Source organism: Kryptolebias marmoratus, linkage group LG5 (genome assembly GCF_001649575.2).
Source record: "Kryptolebias marmoratus isolate JLee-2015 linkage group LG5, ASM164957v2, whole genome shotgun sequence".
Classification (NCBI taxonomy): Eukaryota; Metazoa; Chordata; class Actinopteri; order Cyprinodontiformes; family Rivulidae; genus Kryptolebias; species Kryptolebias marmoratus.
Window position 1 is genome coordinate 2,792,887 of NC_051434.1, and position 17,688 is coordinate 2,810,574.

A 17,688-nucleotide genomic window follows, 5' to 3' on the forward strand; every position below is an offset into this window, starting at 1 on the left:
ACTTTCTTTACAGACTTTTCTGGAGGAAAATATCCTTTCTTTAGGAGACATTTTCCTGTGAAGATAAGGAGCTGAGAAGCAGTTTGATGCAGTCTTTCACCTCCAGCTTTGTTTGAAGCATAACAATAAGCAAATTAGTAAAACAGATGCATTCTAAATAAAGTCAGTCTGAGATTTTATCAAAGCAAATCTTCAAATATCCAAAATAATAATTTAACAAAAATCTTTTCCTAATGCAGAAGTTCAGTTCATCACCTGCTTCCTGAAATGACACTTCTACGGTGGCTCCGGTTTGATTTGTGTCTTTCATTTGTGCAAAACTGTCCTGCATTCAAATCCATTTTTATGTAATCATTAGTTATATGTACTTTCTGTGAGGTGTGTTTTAAAAAAAGAAGATTCAGACTTGATGAATCCTTTGAAAGGTTTTATTGCCTCGTTCTCATTTAATTGGTCATAAATCAAGTGTTAGTCCAGTGATTTTACAGCCAGAGTGGAATGACTGAAAAACAGGAGACATGATATTTTAGCTAGCAATAAGAGAAATGTAAACACAACTCGTGACAACAAATAACAATCAGCCCTATAACTTAATGCCAGGTAAACACAGTTCATGTGATCTGATCACAGCAAATCTCAAATATTTAAGTAGACAAATTAATTCACAGCAAAGAACAAAGGAAATCATAAAGTTCTGTAAACTTTGAGTCTTTTTTAGCAACAAAAATAAACATTTCATTTGCGGCCGTTAACACATTCAGTATGAAGCAACAATCATTTTGTTTTTCCTGTCAGTCCTCAGACGGGTGAGAGGAAATCTCTAAGAGCAAACATTTCATTTAACCTTCAGAAACACGGAGATAACCACATCATCCGTGTTTGTTTTATACATCAGTGTCCCTCTGCGTTAATATTTCAGGAAACATAAACACAGTTGGTGAGCTTGAGGTCATGGTTGCCAAATTTTATTATATTTAAGAGAGCCATGCAATCTGATTTCAGTCTTTATGCCTATTTGAGACTTTTGTGGACATTTTTCTTATCCAAAAAGGTCATGAATTTCCCATACTGCCAGTCTATAAGGTCCACATGGTTCACAAGATTGCACATTTTTAAACTTGCAGCCCTCTTGATATTAAACATCTTCAAGGTCAGTAACCGCAGTAACCATTTATCTTTACAGATAATATCTGACCCACTTTCTAAAGGTGCTAAAACTACGTCTTTTACTTTCTGTCAGTTTTCTCTTTAAATTAAGACGGATTGGTCCAGAAGGAATGTTTGAGAAGAGCAGGAATATCTCTTCTTCACATTTAAACTTTATGCCTGGGAGACACAAATCACACACTTTGTGTAAAAACAGCAAACACCACAGTAGAGCTCCATTATAATGAAGTAAGAGAACCGTCTCTGATTCATTAAAAAATAAAAAATAAAAAGGTTTTCTGACTCCAACATTCCTGCTTAGTTATATCTACTAAGATATAAAATAGACAAATGTATTGATTTGTAGGATACAGATTCCAAATAGACTACAATCCTCAAGACATTTAAATACTTCAACCTCTTTAATAAATTGTCCGATCGCAGCTGTTCTGAAGGATATGTAATATTCTTTTAAACTTAAGTGCTCCTTTAAAAATATCCTATAAACATTAAAAAACAAAAATAAAAGGACAAAAGTAAAGATAGTTTGTATTTGCAACTGCTATCCATATTTCAGTAAAAGGGAACTTTGTAGTAAATAAGCATATAATTTTGCCTTACAACCATAAATTTATGGATTTAATATTCCCAGAAGAAATACTGATGCATCTCTTATACAGTATATTTGTATTATTTCACTTATAATATCCCCTCCAACTTTAAATCAGTGCAGTAAATCTGTAAATGCTGAGTTCTGTACAGTGTTCTTGTCTTCTGTGGTGATTAACAGAAGTAAAAAAGCAAAAAAAAGTAAAAATAAGAAAAAGAAAAACACATTAAAAGCTTCTTTTCTATGTCAACTGCTTTAAAAATCATTTGTGAACAAAAACAAACGACACATTTGGCCAAACTGATGTAAATAAATAAAGTTTTACACAAAAAAGGCTATGACAGTGCCGGATTTTAGGGTTACTAAGAAAAAGTAAAATGTTTACTCAAAAACAAACAAAAGCAAAAAAAAAAAACCCAAATGTAATACTTTAAAAATACAATTATGAGACATAAATGTATTTTCTGGTGTGTATGATTTGCATAACAACCGGTACAGAAATGGTAAACTTTATGTTCTGATTTAAATAAAATTAACTAAAGTTTAAGTGTCAATTCTGGAATATTATAGAAAAGCCCAAATCTTTTTTTTATATATTTGCAGCATCCTGTTGAGCGTTTATGTTCTATGCATGTGGTTTTTAGCAGGTTGCAAAAAATATGAATATGAAGTACTCTACTGAGCCAGCAGGGGGAGCTGTGGAAGAAATAAATCCTTCTGTAACTAAATATGAAGCTCAGTTCAGAGAGCCTCCTCTGGTGGAGTTAATGAAAGAGGAACACCTGCCACTCAGGACGTCACACGTAGCCCTTAAATATCTGTTAGAGGTGGCTCATATCATTAAATGGCTTTAACTTAATAACGCTTCATCTGGTGTCAGCAGAATCTGAAACGTATGAAACTCTCTGACATGATTTTACAAAGCGGTGGGGTTTGTCATCTCTGCTGTGGTGGTGGTGGAGGGAAGTGTGTGGGAGCTACTCTCGGTGTGTTTCGCAGGAAGCCACAGACACAAATACAGGCGAGATGAGAGAAAATAATAAAATAAAATCACATCTGACGAAACTAGCGGCGACTCAAAACTGGATCCAGTTTGTGGTGTTCTGAGGTTGTGATGGAGGCGGAACAGAGCTGAAAACATAAACTGATGTTAGTGGTTTTCTCAGATTTATTTGGGTTTAAATTATAAATATTGCACTGTGAAGCAGTAATAGTAAATTTGGTTGACATGTCAGCAACAATGACAACAACTTGTAATAAACAAATGTAGCTTCTTTAAAAACAAGAAACCAGAAAAAGAAGATAAAAAAGCCCTGTAACTAAAACAGCAGCTTCTATGTGTTATTCTGAACCAGCCATGCTTTGTTTGATGCAGCACATTTAGATCATATTTTTCTCTGCTTCTTTTCAGTCAGAGTTTGTAAATTTCAGTTAAATAAAACATGCTCCTGCTCTGTGACTGACATATCCGCCTTCTACTTCCCTGCACTCATCCTAAACATCTGTACAGAACCGTCACAGTACAAACACACGCACCGTTTACACCATTATCTCTGGGTGTGCATTTATTTTTGGCAAAAACTTGTAAAATATAAAGTAAATTATGGTTTACCTTGCAGGAGCAGAGAAGTCTCCCCAAAGCAGATCTGAACTAGGGTTTGATTGAACCACAGTGTTGGAGTTACTGCTGTCCAGCTCCAACAGGCAGCCTGGCAGGAAAGGAAACACAGAAATCATTACATGCAGCTCGAACTGACACACTTTTATTTATCTTCTGCAGGCGGAAGCCGGAAACTCAAGAGCCTCTAATTACTACACTGACTAAGAAAATGGGTTAGTCATGTAGGTTACAGCTCCACAAGGCGAGATTCTTACATGAAAAGCTGCCGTGGCACACAAAGTGGGTCAGATTTTGTTTTTAAAATACATCATTATGTTGTTTTGATGCCTAACGGGCCATTCATACTCATCTCACCCAGCAGCTTTTGTACAAACGCTTTAAACTACCTGTTGCTGTGCTTCCTGTCTGTTGGACAATGTTGTGATTGGACGATCCAGACGAAGGGGCAGGAGCTGTCTTGCCTCCAGGTGGTGGTGGAAGGAGCCCAACTCCACCTGAGCCTTGTGGGCGGGGCTTATCCCTCTTTTTACCTTGCTAGAAATAAAAACTTGAGATTTTAACTAAATAAATCACCAAAGAGTGAGTTCATGCAAAATACATAAACTAGAAAAATGAGAGAGGACACCTTTAAAGTGTACAGGAAAACAAGTAATATTTGTTTTTCTGTAATTACATTTTGTATCTTTAAGTTGAAATGAAAGGTGTTGTTTTGAATCTTCTGGTTGCATTTCATTTTTTATCCACAGCAAAAAAGTATTTTTCCAGAACTATTTCTTACGCCTATATTGAGCGTGATGGTCTGTCCTTCCTTAAAGCCCAGGTCCAGCTTTGGTCCTGAATCCCCGAGCTGGGCACTTTTACTGATTTCATTCTCCTGTTTCACCCATCTGCAGAGAAACAGAAAACACACCCAGTCAGCGCAGATACAAAGAGAAAAAACACCTCTGCAGCTTGAAGAATAAATATGTGCAACTTTATGTCTTTTCATTAAAAAAAATGTATCACAGAAGAAAAAGCTCAGAAGGTTTTCCTAATTGTGACACTGGATATTTAAATACATAATTTTTAGACAGAAAAAAGTCATGAATTTTTACGCTCAAACACTCATTATTTACTTGAAGTGATCCTGCAAAGCCACATTAAAGTCAAAGGCATCCCCTCGGTCCGAAAAGCCAACTCCTATGAAAGCACTGCGGCCTGCACACAAGAGGTGACGATGCTGACAAGAAAAACAAAAACAACAACAAAACGGTATCAAGGTAGGTCTTTTCTAAACACTGAGATCCTCACCGTTGTCATCCTGTATCCTCAGAACAAAGTATCGACTGGAGTCGCTGACAGTTTCCACTGCAACACTGGGATACTCCTTCACCGGTGCCTGGGCAAACAGCTCCCCTGTATAAAACCCACCCAGGACACATCTTTAACTCCAGAAATGTAACACCATAAAGTCTGGGTGAGCCTGACACAGATGTGTGTTTATTCTGAGAGGAAATATCAGCATCAGCAATACTTTCACAGTCCAGGGAGTCCGATTCAGAGTTCTACAAACATCAAGTAAATGAGCAGAAAAAGCAGAACGTTAAACCTGAGACTTTGTCCTCGAGTTTGATGAACGCCACTTTGCCCTTGGCTGTGATGCTCATCCGACCAGACCAATCAGGAGAATCCAGCTTCCAGTCTGCCGCCCTGCAGGTTTCAAGGTTACAGCAACAGTTTTACAGCTGCAAGTCACAACAAGCTGCTCTAATACTAGGACTGTTTATATTATACACCAAGTGTTTCTGCTTTCTCTCACTGGGAACTGAAGCCAACAGGAACTGTTTTACTGAAGCTGCCATGTTGTATGTTTGGGACCAGAGTCTGTGCAGGACTGATGTGGGGCTTTAAGTCTCGCCTACACCCCCGCACAGAATCATGACGTTACATGACCTTTCTATTAAACATGAAAGAACTGATTACAGCTAAACATGCTCCACAGGGGAGCTGGTCCTGTTCCAGCTTCAACTTCCAGGTTCCTGTCAGAAATCTAGATATTTACAATTTATAGTCTAAAACAGCAGATCCCAAACTTTTCAGCTTCTGACCCACAAAATAAAAGCAGCAGAGGCTTGTGACCCCAAATATTCCCACTTTAATTGTACAAATTTTGTTATTAAAGAAAAACATTCTGACAACACAACAACTTTACCTACCATTAAACTAGTTTTAATAATAATCAGTGTCGCATCCATTCTTTGCAGTATTCATGATGAAAATATGCCATTAGCAGTCTTTATATATTTAATTTTAATTCCGGAGATCATTTGGGGACCCTCACTTCACGTTTCATAACAAGAAAATGGGGGCCCAACCCCAACTTTGTGAATTACTGGTCTTAAATCTGTGCAATCCTAAAGCTCAAGGTAATATAAAGTAAAATAAATAAATGGCAATATGAAGTAAATATTCAGTTTTTTTATGTGCATACGATGTGCAGGGATTATCATAAAGCTGTGAAATGAAACCATTGATTATTCATCAGGTAATTGTAATTATATTTGTAAAACATTCACATCCTCACCATTTCCATCCAGAATGTTAATGACACAACCAGATGACCAGAAGTGTTTTTAAAAATGTTGCCTGAATAGAATAGGCTCTGTAAAAACTGTACATGATGGGTCGAAATAGACTACATTTTGAAAACACTTCACAAAATGTCAGTAAAGTTGATTTTGTGGTATACATGCTACACAATGACAATAAAGATGATTCCTTTCTTTAAAACAGGTGCTATAAAAATGTAGTTAATCTATTTAATATTTAGCTGGTCACCATCAATTAAAAATCAGCAAGATTTTCAGCTCATATTAAAAATCTGAGTGATTTAAAAATGGTATAAATTAACACCTAATGTCATTTTGTTGTTGTTTGTTTGTTTGTTTTCTGGGTGCTAATAAAGTGAAGGGGATCAGGGAGCCCAATTAGGAATTTTTCCCCAGAGGTTCCCCAGAAGTAATGTGATCAATCAGCTTTTAACCTAAATGATTATTAAAAAAAATATAAAATCATAAATCAGAGCTTAGATGTTGCCTCTCAGATCACTGATATTCATCATCACTCATCTCACGCATCACATGAATGTGCGGGACTCTCCTGGCAAAGTGCCCATATTGATCCGGTGGGTTTGATAATAAATAATCTGATCACAATTAATTCAAAGAAATAAAATAAAATGAAATATATCTGTTTTATCTAATTATTTCTCCGGCATTTTGACAAGTGATTCCAGAGAATAAAGCGGAGGTGTCACTTTGTGTGGTCGTTAAATCACACCGCAGCAGCTCCGGAAACAGCCCCGCACGGTGTGCCTCACCTGTACGCGCGGTTTGAAGCTCGAGGCGGGATGCGATAAACGTTGACATCTGGTTTCACGCACAGGACTGACTCGTACTCCCCCTCGGCCGCCATCTTCTCCCGACTGTTCTCGGTGTGGGAGGAGTTGAGGCTGTGAGTCATTTATTAGTTCATTTCTGACGTGGGGGCGGGGGGAGTGGGGTTACTGCGCGTGTGTTTATGTGAGGGGAGTATGGCAGGCCATTATAGCATATATTCAAAACTCCCACTTCATCTCGAATGTATTTAGACATCAGTAATAGTGTTCCTCTTGGTCAAAATCACATTCTTTCTAGTCACAACTGAAATTAAGAATATCTGAAATAACGTAACTGATATTAAAATTATATTTCAAAGTCTCTACCCTTGTGTTTAAAAAGGGGACATTATTTGGTAGACTGAGTATTGTAGATATTTACATGGTTTTAAGTCAATAAGAATATTTCAGATAACAATAAGCCCTTTCTTCCAGTTCAAAATCAAAACTACATGAACTACCCACATACTCTGCACTACCCTCACATTCCACCAACATCCCATTACTGCTGATTATATGATAATTCGACTTGCCATACTTATTTTTAGCACTAACGTTTAGATAGCCTTGGGAGTTTTATTTTCACTCATTGATATATAATTATTTGGATTTTTTTTCGCTCACGTACCTTTTTTAAATAAGTTAATAAGCAGAAATAGAGTACATTTTGTGCAGTTGGTTGTCCGTTGAACAAAAATAACAAATATATATGTGTGTGTGTATGTGTGTGTTGAAAGGGGGCGTGGTCAGCAGGTGCTGAAAACAACGGAAGCGGAAATAGCTGCGTCGTGTCTTCTCTCCTCGAAGATTTCTGAATATCTATTCCTGGTCAGTGCTTTATTTTTGCTTTGGTTGTTTATCAGATTAACTCTCAGCCATTTGGTGTCGTTATAAACTGTCATTTAATCGATCTAAAAGGCCTACTATGCTCAGTATCAGCTGCTCCTCGCCTGCTTGACAGCAGCCGATGACCGTTAGCCATATTGACGGTTGTTGCTCGTCTTCAGTCGCTCTCCGTGGTGCTGAAAGACGTAATTCGTGATTATATTCTTCTACGCACGACGTCGTTTAGTTATTTTGGGTCAGACTTTGCATCATGTTGCTCTGTAAAGGCTCGTTTTCGCTTATGTTTCTCACCTCAGCTAATTAGCTCGTAGCTTAGCTAAACATTTGGTAATCTAGGTGAGGAACTGTGTTTGTCGCAGTCAGATAATGTAAGCCAGACCCAAGCTGACATCTACAGCAGGGGCATTTTAGCTTCACAGTCACGCAGTCATATTGTCGTTGCTTGCCAGCCTTTGCCTCAGCATCTTTTTCCTCCCTGCAGCTGTAGGATCTGGTTTCTGATACAGTCAGGAGGGAGAGAAAACTTCAGGATGAAAGCTCACTGAACCAGAAAACTGCACACCAGCAGCTTAAAATAAACACAAGAAGATTTATTGAAAGGTATTTATGTGTTTCACTTTATACATTATATGGATTTATCTGTCGTGGCAAAAAAAAAAGAGAGGAAGGAAGACCCAGCATGTTGATTTTTTAAAATCAATTTATTACTATAGAAAGCAGAACATATCAGAGATGAGACAGATCCAAGCAACAGAATCTGTCTGCCTAAGATTGTAAATTAATGTATTTTAAACAAGCTTATCAGCAAGGAAGAACAAGGCCACAAATTCTGTCATAACTGGAAAGCTATATCACTGTAAGAGCAATGTGACTTGATATCAAACTGTGAACAGATAAGCACTATATGTGGCAATTCTGTTACAGCTAATGAGGTCATCTCAGAAGGCCTATCAGTGTCTTATCAGTGAACACTGTGTGTTATTTGTTTTGGTATTAGAGCATGTTGTGTTTTCTCTAAGTCAGATTGTGGTGGTTTCATCCCCCACCTTCCTGTCCTGGACAACATGACGTCCTCTATGCTCAGAAGACAGTTGAAGAACCTGGTCCAGAACTACTCTGAGGCTGAGGTCAAGGTAAGATAAACACGTTTTGTTTCTCTAATTAGGCATTTCAGACACACAGTTTGGAATTTTACTAGTATAAGTATTAGATCAGACATAAGTCTTTAGATTTTACAAACCACTCTTCAGCCGTGGTAACAATGTTAGTGTCAGTAACTTCAACTACACTGATGGTGAAGCTCCAGACGTGACTGTAGCTCTAATCTAAGGCAAGCACACCATTTATATTCTGTTGTCTGCTTACTTGCTGGTCTCATGAGATGTATATTCAACCATTAGAACTGATTATATGAGCACTGTAAGGCCCAATACTGCAGACAGTCTCTGTAACTGCTGCAGTCAGATGTTTTGGTTTTTATTATTTCAGGCTGCTACTGCCATAAGGCAGTAGCAGCCTGAAATTAACTTGTAGTTGAAATTAACTTGTAGTTGTGTTAGACACCAACTGTTCTCACTTTGTTTCTTTGGAAGGTGAGAGAGGCAACATCCAATGATCCATGGGGTCCATCCAGTACTCAGATGGCTGACATTTCTGATCTCACCTACAATGCTGTAGCTTGCAGTGAAATCATGACAATGCTTTGGAAACGGCTGAAGGATGACAAGAACTGGAGACACATCCACAAGGTGAGGAACATCATGAAACACACCGAGGACAAAGGTACAGCTCTGCTTGGACCTTGTTGTAGGAACTATTGCTATTCATTAATAAAACAGCAAAATTTGCTGTAGTGTTTGGGGAAACATGATTTATCAATGTAATCATAAGAACGATTTGTTTATCAAGTTTTTATTATTTTAGTCTCTGACACTGCTGGAGTACCTCCTGAAGACCGGTGATGATCGTGTGCTTCTGAAAATGAAAGAAAACATCTACATTGTCAAAGCCCTCACAGAGTACCGCTTTGTGGAAAAGGACGGCAAAGATCAGGTGATGCTTTGTTTGAGGCCTGCAGCATTTTGCCCCTCATTAAAAGGTTATAAGCTACGCATTCATGTCATCAATTATTGGTTCTAAAATATTAATTGTCTCATAACCTTGTGGTCAATTAAAACAAGAGTTGAAACAATCAATGCAAACATTTTAGAATAACAAACCGTTTCACTACACTGGTTGAACTTGAATAAAACCTCTATTAAACGCAGTATACATTTTATTTCCTACAATTGATTAAAGTATTATTTGACAGTTTCTGTACCAGTTAGATATTTTGGTTGATGTAAGTTTGTTTTTCAGAAAAAAGTTGTTTTGTTTTTTTTTTTCAATTGTCTGTGCCATATTAAATTGTAACATTGCTAAATTTGTCCTAGGGTGTGAATGTAAGGGAGAAGGCCAAAGTTGTTCTTGTTCTTATGGAGGATGATGAGAAGCTGAAGGCAGAAAGAGAGTTTGCTGTGAAGACGAGAGAAAAGACCTCCAAAGGTTCTGCTGGTGAGGCATTCTGAACTAAGCTCTTTCTGCTTATTATGTGTTGTTTCAATAGTTGTTTTTTCAGTTATCTTTGCTTTTAAGATAATTTTTTGAATTATGGTTATTTTGTTCCTCTCTTCTGACCAGCTTCATCTGCAGACAATGTCAAGGATCCCAGCTACAAGCCAGTCTATGTTCCCGGAGCCACAGGGCTTCCGTGTTTGGACAACATCCCCTCTGTGGCTGACTTGACTGCTTCTTTTGCTGCCCGCAAAGAGGAGCGACTTCGACAGGAAGCTGAGAAGAAAGAAACAGAGAGAAGGGTGAGAGTACTGCAAGTAGAATGCACAGCTATAGTGAGTGGACATGAGCACATCAAAGCCACAGTAGAATTATCCTGTTCACTTCTGCAATACGACAAGATGTTGCAGCTGAAATCTTGCAAATGTAAAAAAGAATTAAATAGTAGTTTTTTGTTTGTTTTTAAGACAACCCAAACTAATGTATATGTTATGGACTTGCGGGACTTGCGGTACAACAATATATCATGTAGGCCACATACTAAACTGGTTCATTACCCAACTGACTATATGCTATATCTAATTATATTACTTTCCGAGCCTACACCATTGTGTGTGTGTTTACCAGTTCTCAATTTTACAATTTCAGGCCAAGATGAGCGACGACGAGCTAAAATGGGAGGATGCAGGCAAAGGCAATAACTTGAAAAAGGATGCTTGGGGAGGAGAAAAAGCAGAGGAGGAGGAGAAGGAAGAGGAGGAAGTGAAACCAGACCCATGGGAAGCCACTAAAAAGCCTAGCAGTGATCCTTGGGGGGCTCCAGCCAAAACTGAAGATCCATTTGCACCAGCAAAAACTGATGAAGATCCATTTGCACCAGCAAAAACTGATGAAGATCCATTTGCAGTACCAGAAGACAAACCTGATCCTTTTACTGCTTCAAACGACCCTTTCGACACAACAAAAGATACATCAGACTCTTTCAGTGCACCCAAAGACAAGGAGGATCCATTTGCTGCCCCAAAAGTTAAACCAGATCCCTTCAGTTCTGCTAATGGTGACCCATTTATTGCTTCAAAAGATGATCCGTTTAATACACCTAAAGATGATCCGTTTGTTACTCCAAAGGAGGATCCATTTAATTCTCCCAAAGATGATCCATTTAATGCACCCAAGGACGATCCATTTAATGCTCCAAAGGTCGATCCATTTAGTACTCCAAAAGGCGATCCATTTAGTGCTCCAAATGACGATCCGTTTGAAACTCCAAAGGACGATCCATTTGGTCCTACAAAGGACGATCCATTTAATTCTCCAAAAGATGATCCATTTAACACTTCAAAGGATGATCCTTTCAGTGCTCCTAAAAATGACCCTTTTATCACGTCACCAGATGATCCTTTCACTGCTCCAGCATCAACAGTCCCTAAAGAAGAATCAGAACCAACATTATCTAAGGTCGAATCCTTCACTTCTCCCACAACACCTCCTAAAGATACTTTTCCATCTCCAACCAGGCCTGTTCAAGATGACCCTTTTGCTGCACCTACAACACCTCCTAAAGAGGATCCTTTTACTATGTCACCCACATCTACAGAGGATGACCCCTTTGCTGTGCCATCATCACCTTCAAAAAAAGATCCATTCACAGTGCCATCCAGTCCACCAGAAGATCCTGCCTCAGATCCCTTTAGTGCCCCTCCAGTGGGCTCACCCCAAGAAAATGCAGATACATGGGGAGCTCCAACTAGCCCTCCACCTACCACAGGGTCTGATGCTTGGGGGGCACCACATGCTCCAACAGAAACAAAGGATAGAGATCCCTGGGGGGATGGAACAAGTGCCTCTTCACCAGCTGATAATTCTGACCCATTTGGAGATTCATCCAAACCAGACAATGACCCATGGGGAGCTTCAGGTAAGAAACAAATGAATGAATTATTGAGTACTGATGTTCTTTCTTGAAACCTGGGGATACATTTGCATTTTAAAATATTCTAAACTTCAGTTTCACTTGAAGCTAAGCCTGTTTTGAGAGCTTTCCATCAAACCTCATGGCCTTTTTTAGGCATCAAGGAAGGCTAAGGTGTCATTCTTACTTTGATGGTGTGATAACTTGTGGTTATATATTGACAATCATAACCCCAATTGCACTAGGATTTCTATTATTTGAAAATTAAAAAAAGGATGTCCAGTCATCTTTTCTCTATAAAAGCTTTATTCTATTCGTAGTCAGAGTCTATACCAACAATAGGTGGCATACACCCTGAGAAGATGACCTTCTGCAAGCAGCCTCCTTCTTTGAGTTGTTAGTATATCATAGCTGCCTCCTTTTAGGGACATAAGTGTGTGTGTTTAAAGTTGTTTAAAGTTGCTTTGCTCCTCAGATTCACTTTGAGTGAATTTTGTTTGTATAATGAACAAAAAGCATTTTTATAGCTCTTAGAATTATTGACCACTCAGAGTGTAAGCCATGTTTACAAAGTGCTTTTTACAGTCCTTCTCTCTGTCATACTCATGACTCTTTGAAGAGCCAATATTTGATTAAATATCTTAATCAGCGATCGGTGAAGTCAGTCATTTATTACAGTCAGGATTTATAAACTCACTTCTCTCTCTCCACACACACACACACTGTATTTCCAACTCAATCTTAAAACTCGCTGTAAAACTTTGGAGTTGAACGATTTCTCCTCTCTTTTCTTTGCCTTTGTTAATCAGCTTTAGTATTACACAGCAAATGTGCACTAAGTGATATTTACCTTCATTCATAATTTACATCTTCTAATGCCCCTCTCTGAACTTATATTAGCCTAGGTGATTGCCCTCAAGATCCTAATGGAGCTGCTGTGCACAAATTTATTTTCTTCAATTAAGTGAAAAGGATCAAAGCAGACAGGCTAAATCTGAATGTCTTCCTAAAATAACTTGTTTTATTCTTGTATCAGCATGAAAGTTTTAAGATGTTTTGTTTTTTGTTATTCTCTTGAATGTAGTTTTTGCAACAGAAAAACAGAAAGCAACAGATAATTAAAAAGCTAAAGACAATAAAATTATCGTCACCCCGGTGACAGAACGTCACATGATATGCTGGAGATGCAATTTTATCATCAGATTATTCTCTCACAAAATTCCAGTAGAACATTTTAATATTTACACCTTATTTATTTATTTGTTTGTTTGTGCTTAGCTTCACCTCCAGCATCTACAGATGATGCATGGGGAACACCTGCTCCTCCCTCAGACTTCTCCCCATCTAGTGACCCATTTGGAGATGGAGCATCTAAATCCAATGATCCCTGGGGTGCTCCAAGCAATACAGGTGGCAGTGGTGCAGGTAAACTGTGACTGATTCATGAATATGTGTATATTTCTGAACCATCAGTCAATTATTATTAGCATACCCTCATTGTTTGCTTTGCTCAAAGTCATTAAATGTCTTGCTTTGATTAAATAATCCTGATTCTGAACAGTCTACTAAAATGAATGCATGTTTTTTTTAAACAGAAGTCTATGCCTGCTGGCCTAGTGCTTTGCTAATAATGGTGACACAAAGACTAAAATGTTTGGCTTTCTCATGCTTGCATGCATTTTCTTGTTGTTATATGCTTTATATCTGTATAATATTCATCTGCATGTATTTCATTTTCCACTATTACCTCCATTTCACCCCCATCTTAGCCAGCAGTCATCTAACAACCCTAATCAATTAACCTTTTCTTCCACTTTGCTCTCTCTTCTTCCCTGAACTTTTCCCAAAAGAAAACACCTTTTAGAGTAGCATTGGACCTTTATTTTATTGCAGGAAAGCAAACAGCAAAGGAAGAGGAGATGTGTAGAAAGACTGCTTCATTCTTGGGCTCAGCGGGGGCATCGCTGGTTGACTTGGACGATCTGTTTGCCGATAACCCAAAACCTAGACAACATCCTCTCATCAACCCATTCGCTGCTCAAACACAAGCCATCGGTAAGGACAAACAAAGAGGTTCCGTCTTGGTGACAAACCACCTTTTTAACACAGACTTTATGTGGAAATATTTGTGGATCACTTGATTTTATGAGGATGCATGATTAACCTCAGTAACTGAGATGCAAAGCATTCGTGTTTCTGTGGTGATGTTTCAAAAGCAAACAACTACTGAAGACTTCCGTCCAGAGAACGGCAGAGAGGGGAGCCGAGACAGTGTGATTCACAGTTATCAATGGGTTTCTGTGGAAAAGCTTTTGTGATCATGTTTTGCCGACTCATCCTTCCTTTGTGGTCTAGCTGTCATGTATAGGTGTTATATGTGTGTGTGTATGAGCATTAGTGACACACTGTAAAGTTACTCTGTAGAAATTAGTGCATATTAACCTGCAGAAATGTTCTCCTCTCTCTGCTCTGCTTTGGTGCATTTTCTCTTTGCTGGAATGCTTCGAACTGTATATCCCTCCCTCCCTCACTCCTTCCCCTCATCCCTGCATCCTCTTATCACTCTGACTCATTTCCCAGGCACTTTCAAAGCCAAAGGCATGGCATCTGGTCCTTTGTACAGATCAGGGGCATTTGCTGAAACTTTAACCCAATACCACAATCCCTTCAGTTCCAGCCTAACACCCACTCACGGTGCAGTTTCTCACACTTATGGAGCGCCCAGTCCTTCAGGTGAAACTCCACAGCTTAAGGAAGCATCACAAGTTCTGGGAGTCCCTCATTCTGCTGCTGATATGCTTCAAGCAGCTCCAGAAACTGTGGTGGCACCACCTGTGTCTTTCAGAGGGAATCCACATGGTGAACTGGGAGTGATGCAGTGGGGATACGATGTGGGGAATACTTTGGGAGCAGGAGATGCTCTGTCCAGTTTCTTTGGAGAAATAAACCCAGCAGAAGTGAATCCATTCAGAAGATCCTCTTCACCAACCAGAGTTGGTCTGGATGAGACGATCAACAAAAGCTACAATCCATTTCTGGACTGATCATTTAGAGTTTAATTAGTTTTTTTATTCAAATTGAAGTTTTATTTTGAATCACCAACTGGCAATAGAGATTAGCTCTGCATGTTGTAGCCTCCTATAAAACCGTATATAAAAAATTATCCTATATCTCCTTTCAAAACAACTATAAGATTACAGGTTTGTCTTAGACAGCCCCTGATTTCTGTTCAACATGTCCTAAGAATCAGCCTGTTGAGCCTGAGGAAAGGTCCTCATTTTCACATTAATTATCATATTTAAAAAACACATAATGTAAAAACATGGACTGTTTCCCTTTGTTGGAACCTGACAAACTAATTTGTCTTTCAATGCACAAAAGAGGCTAAATGTGATAACTCGTAATAAGAATTTATGTTTGTTTCGATATAGAAATGTTTCTTAGCATTGCGTGGATAAAATTTGGTCAGGCAGAAAAATACAGTCTTGGCTAACTTAGAAAGATTTGGCTCCTATCTATTGTGAACACATTTTGAGGATGTTTTATTCGTATTTCAAACATTAACAGGTGAATCACCAGCATGCTGATGTTTTTTTCCGTGTCCCTAAGCTAAGAGGTGTTTACTGTAGGAGGACGCAGATCATTTAGGTGATGATGACTAAAGAGCAGTGTGAACTGATCAGTGTGTGACCAAACGATCTTTGGTTGGGACCAAACTTTAGGTGTTAAAATGATTTTAAATTTGACATGATGGACAGAAATCAGGGGCTGCTGAGTGGTGTAAGATAATCCCAAAATGATCCATTATTAAACTCTTCTCATTCTTGAAATCTTCTTACAGTCATTTTAATAAAACATGTCAGGATAACAGAAATTCACATGGAATAATTAAATAAACTGGATGTTTTTAAAATGCACAAGTCTGAGAAACAGAGAACCTGAGAGTGAGTGTCTTTGTGGAAACGCTGAAGAATTATTGTGTATTTGACTGTTTTATGGTTCTTTGTTGGGAAACATTAGCAGAAATAATTTTCTGTGTTTGTGTGCATGTGTTTGTAGAAAGCAGCCTGTATGTGTGAAGTGTGTGTGTGCACACTGAGTGTGTATGTGTGTGTGTGCAGTATTTATTGTGCTGATGTAAATAGTGGAAGTAATACTGATAAACCTTGAAGTATAGTGTATATCAGAGTGTTACAATCAAGATGAACTATTTATTGATCTATTTATTGATTTAATTATTGCTTGATAAATTATTGATGCAGCAGTGGCCTCCAACAAGATCATTTCAGGTGAATTTAAACAACGGTGGGAATACCAGGCGGGTTAGCTTCAGGATATTGATCATGTGATGTGGATTGGCTTCACTTTTAATGTTTTCTCATCAGATTTGTGGTTTTATTCATTGTGCAGTTGACCATGACTTCTCTGTATGTCCCAGCATTACAAAAGAAACATTTAGCTGCTCTGTCGGCTAAATTAAAAATCAAATTTGAAACCTTTTTGTTCTGTGCATGCAGTCTGAGGCACCTCCTGTAATCATACATGTATAAATGTGTGTTTTACCTTCAGGATTTTTGTGTGTGAGTAAAAACGTTACATATTTCAGCAGACAGCTGCAGGAAAGGCAAATAAAATTGACTTTACTTTATATAAACAATCTCATAAAGCTGGCTTTTCATTTCAGATGAGAACTTGAACCTTAACAGAGTGATGAATAAAAGCCACATTTAAAGCAGACTGACATTTTGAACTGTTCAGTGAGGCTGTCTCTGTTCTGTTTAATGTAAATGTTGGTAGAAAAATGGACTGAAAGTAATAATGTTTGTATGGATTTTGTCATCAAGGTCATAATGATCCTAAATGTTTAATAGAAGGCATCTGTACTTCCCATCATGGTTTCAAAAAAAGGTTCTGCTTCTCATTTAAAAGTTTTGTCTGTTCTGATAAAACTTTTCACAAGAAGTGAGAAACCTTCAAAAAGTCAATTTCTCTTCTGTTCAAGCATTCAGGATCAGAGAGTTGAGCTCCGATATGATGCAGTGAGTACATGAATGACAGGTAGCCCCTCTATTTATTATTATTTTTCTGATTTAGTTTTTGTATTAAATTAATTTATTTTGCTGTGTATTTAAATTTAAAGCTGTGTTGTAAATTGTGACAGTATAAACTACATCTGAGAAATAAAATGATTCATAAAGGGACTTCTCACCTTGTGTGATGTTTTTGTTTCATATTGACAAAATTTATATTTCACAAAAATTCAAATGTTGTCTGAAACTTAATGTTCTTGCAAATAAATGCTGTTTTTTTTTCCTTTTTCAAGCTGAGCTTTATTTTGTCAGTGCAAAGTAACCTGCTTCCTGCTGCCACAAGAGGGCCATAAATACACATAAAGTCAACATTTGCAGCCAGCTAAGTTCTGTTGTTTTTATATTTAAAGTTTTGTAAATCAGCAAATACTGTATGAATTTTAAATGGTCAATTTCACAGAGAATATACGACTTTTAGTATTAATTTTCTTTTTTTTTTTGCTTTAATATTATTTATATTTTTGTATATGGAGGTCCATCCTCAAAAATATATTT

At 37.9% G+C, this 17,688-nt stretch overlaps 2 protein-coding genes across 4 annotated transcripts; one reads left to right on the plus strand and one right to left on the minus strand.

Annotated features, from left to right (window-relative positions):
• Positions 1–414: 414 nt before the first annotated feature.
• necap1 (NECAP endocytosis associated 1) lies at positions 415–6,835 on the minus strand. Its single transcript, XM_017427574.2, has 8 exons — positions 6,736–6,835; positions 4,966–5,066; positions 4,668–4,772; positions 4,493–4,574; positions 4,156–4,264; positions 3,764–3,911; positions 3,369–3,465; positions 415–2,887 (listed from the first exon to the last, which is right to left on the minus strand). The coding sequence occupies exons 1-8, from the start codon at positions 6,828–6,830 to the stop codon at positions 2,833–2,835; spliced, it is 792 nt and encodes a 263-aa protein (XP_017283063.1). The 5' UTR covers positions 6,831–6,835; the 3' UTR covers positions 415–2,832.
• Positions 6,836–7,516: 681 nt separating this feature from the next.
• On the plus strand, positions 7,517–17,301 carry LOC108242685 (epsin-1). Of its 3 annotated transcripts, none has more exons than XM_025008430.2 (11): positions 7,517–7,620; positions 8,120–8,238; positions 8,658–8,771; positions 9,231–9,386; positions 9,562–9,690; positions 10,071–10,191; positions 10,318–10,493; positions 10,840–12,109; positions 13,382–13,528; positions 13,997–14,158; positions 14,684–17,301. In XM_025008430.2, exons 3-11 carry the CDS (start codon positions 8,703–8,705, stop codon positions 15,145–15,147), a joined length of 2,694 nt encoding a protein of 897 aa, XP_024864198.1. In that variant the 5' UTR covers positions 7,517–7,620; positions 8,120–8,238; positions 8,658–8,702; the 3' UTR covers positions 15,148–17,301. The 3 variants fall into 3 exon arrangements, with proteins under 3 accessions (XP_024864198.1, XP_024864199.1, XP_017283169.1); XM_025008431.2 differs by having other exon boundaries at positions 8,662–8,771; XM_017427680.3 differs by lacking the exon at positions 14,684–17,301 and having other exon boundaries at positions 13,954–14,131.
• The last annotated feature ends 387 nt before the right edge of the window (positions 17,302–17,688 follow it).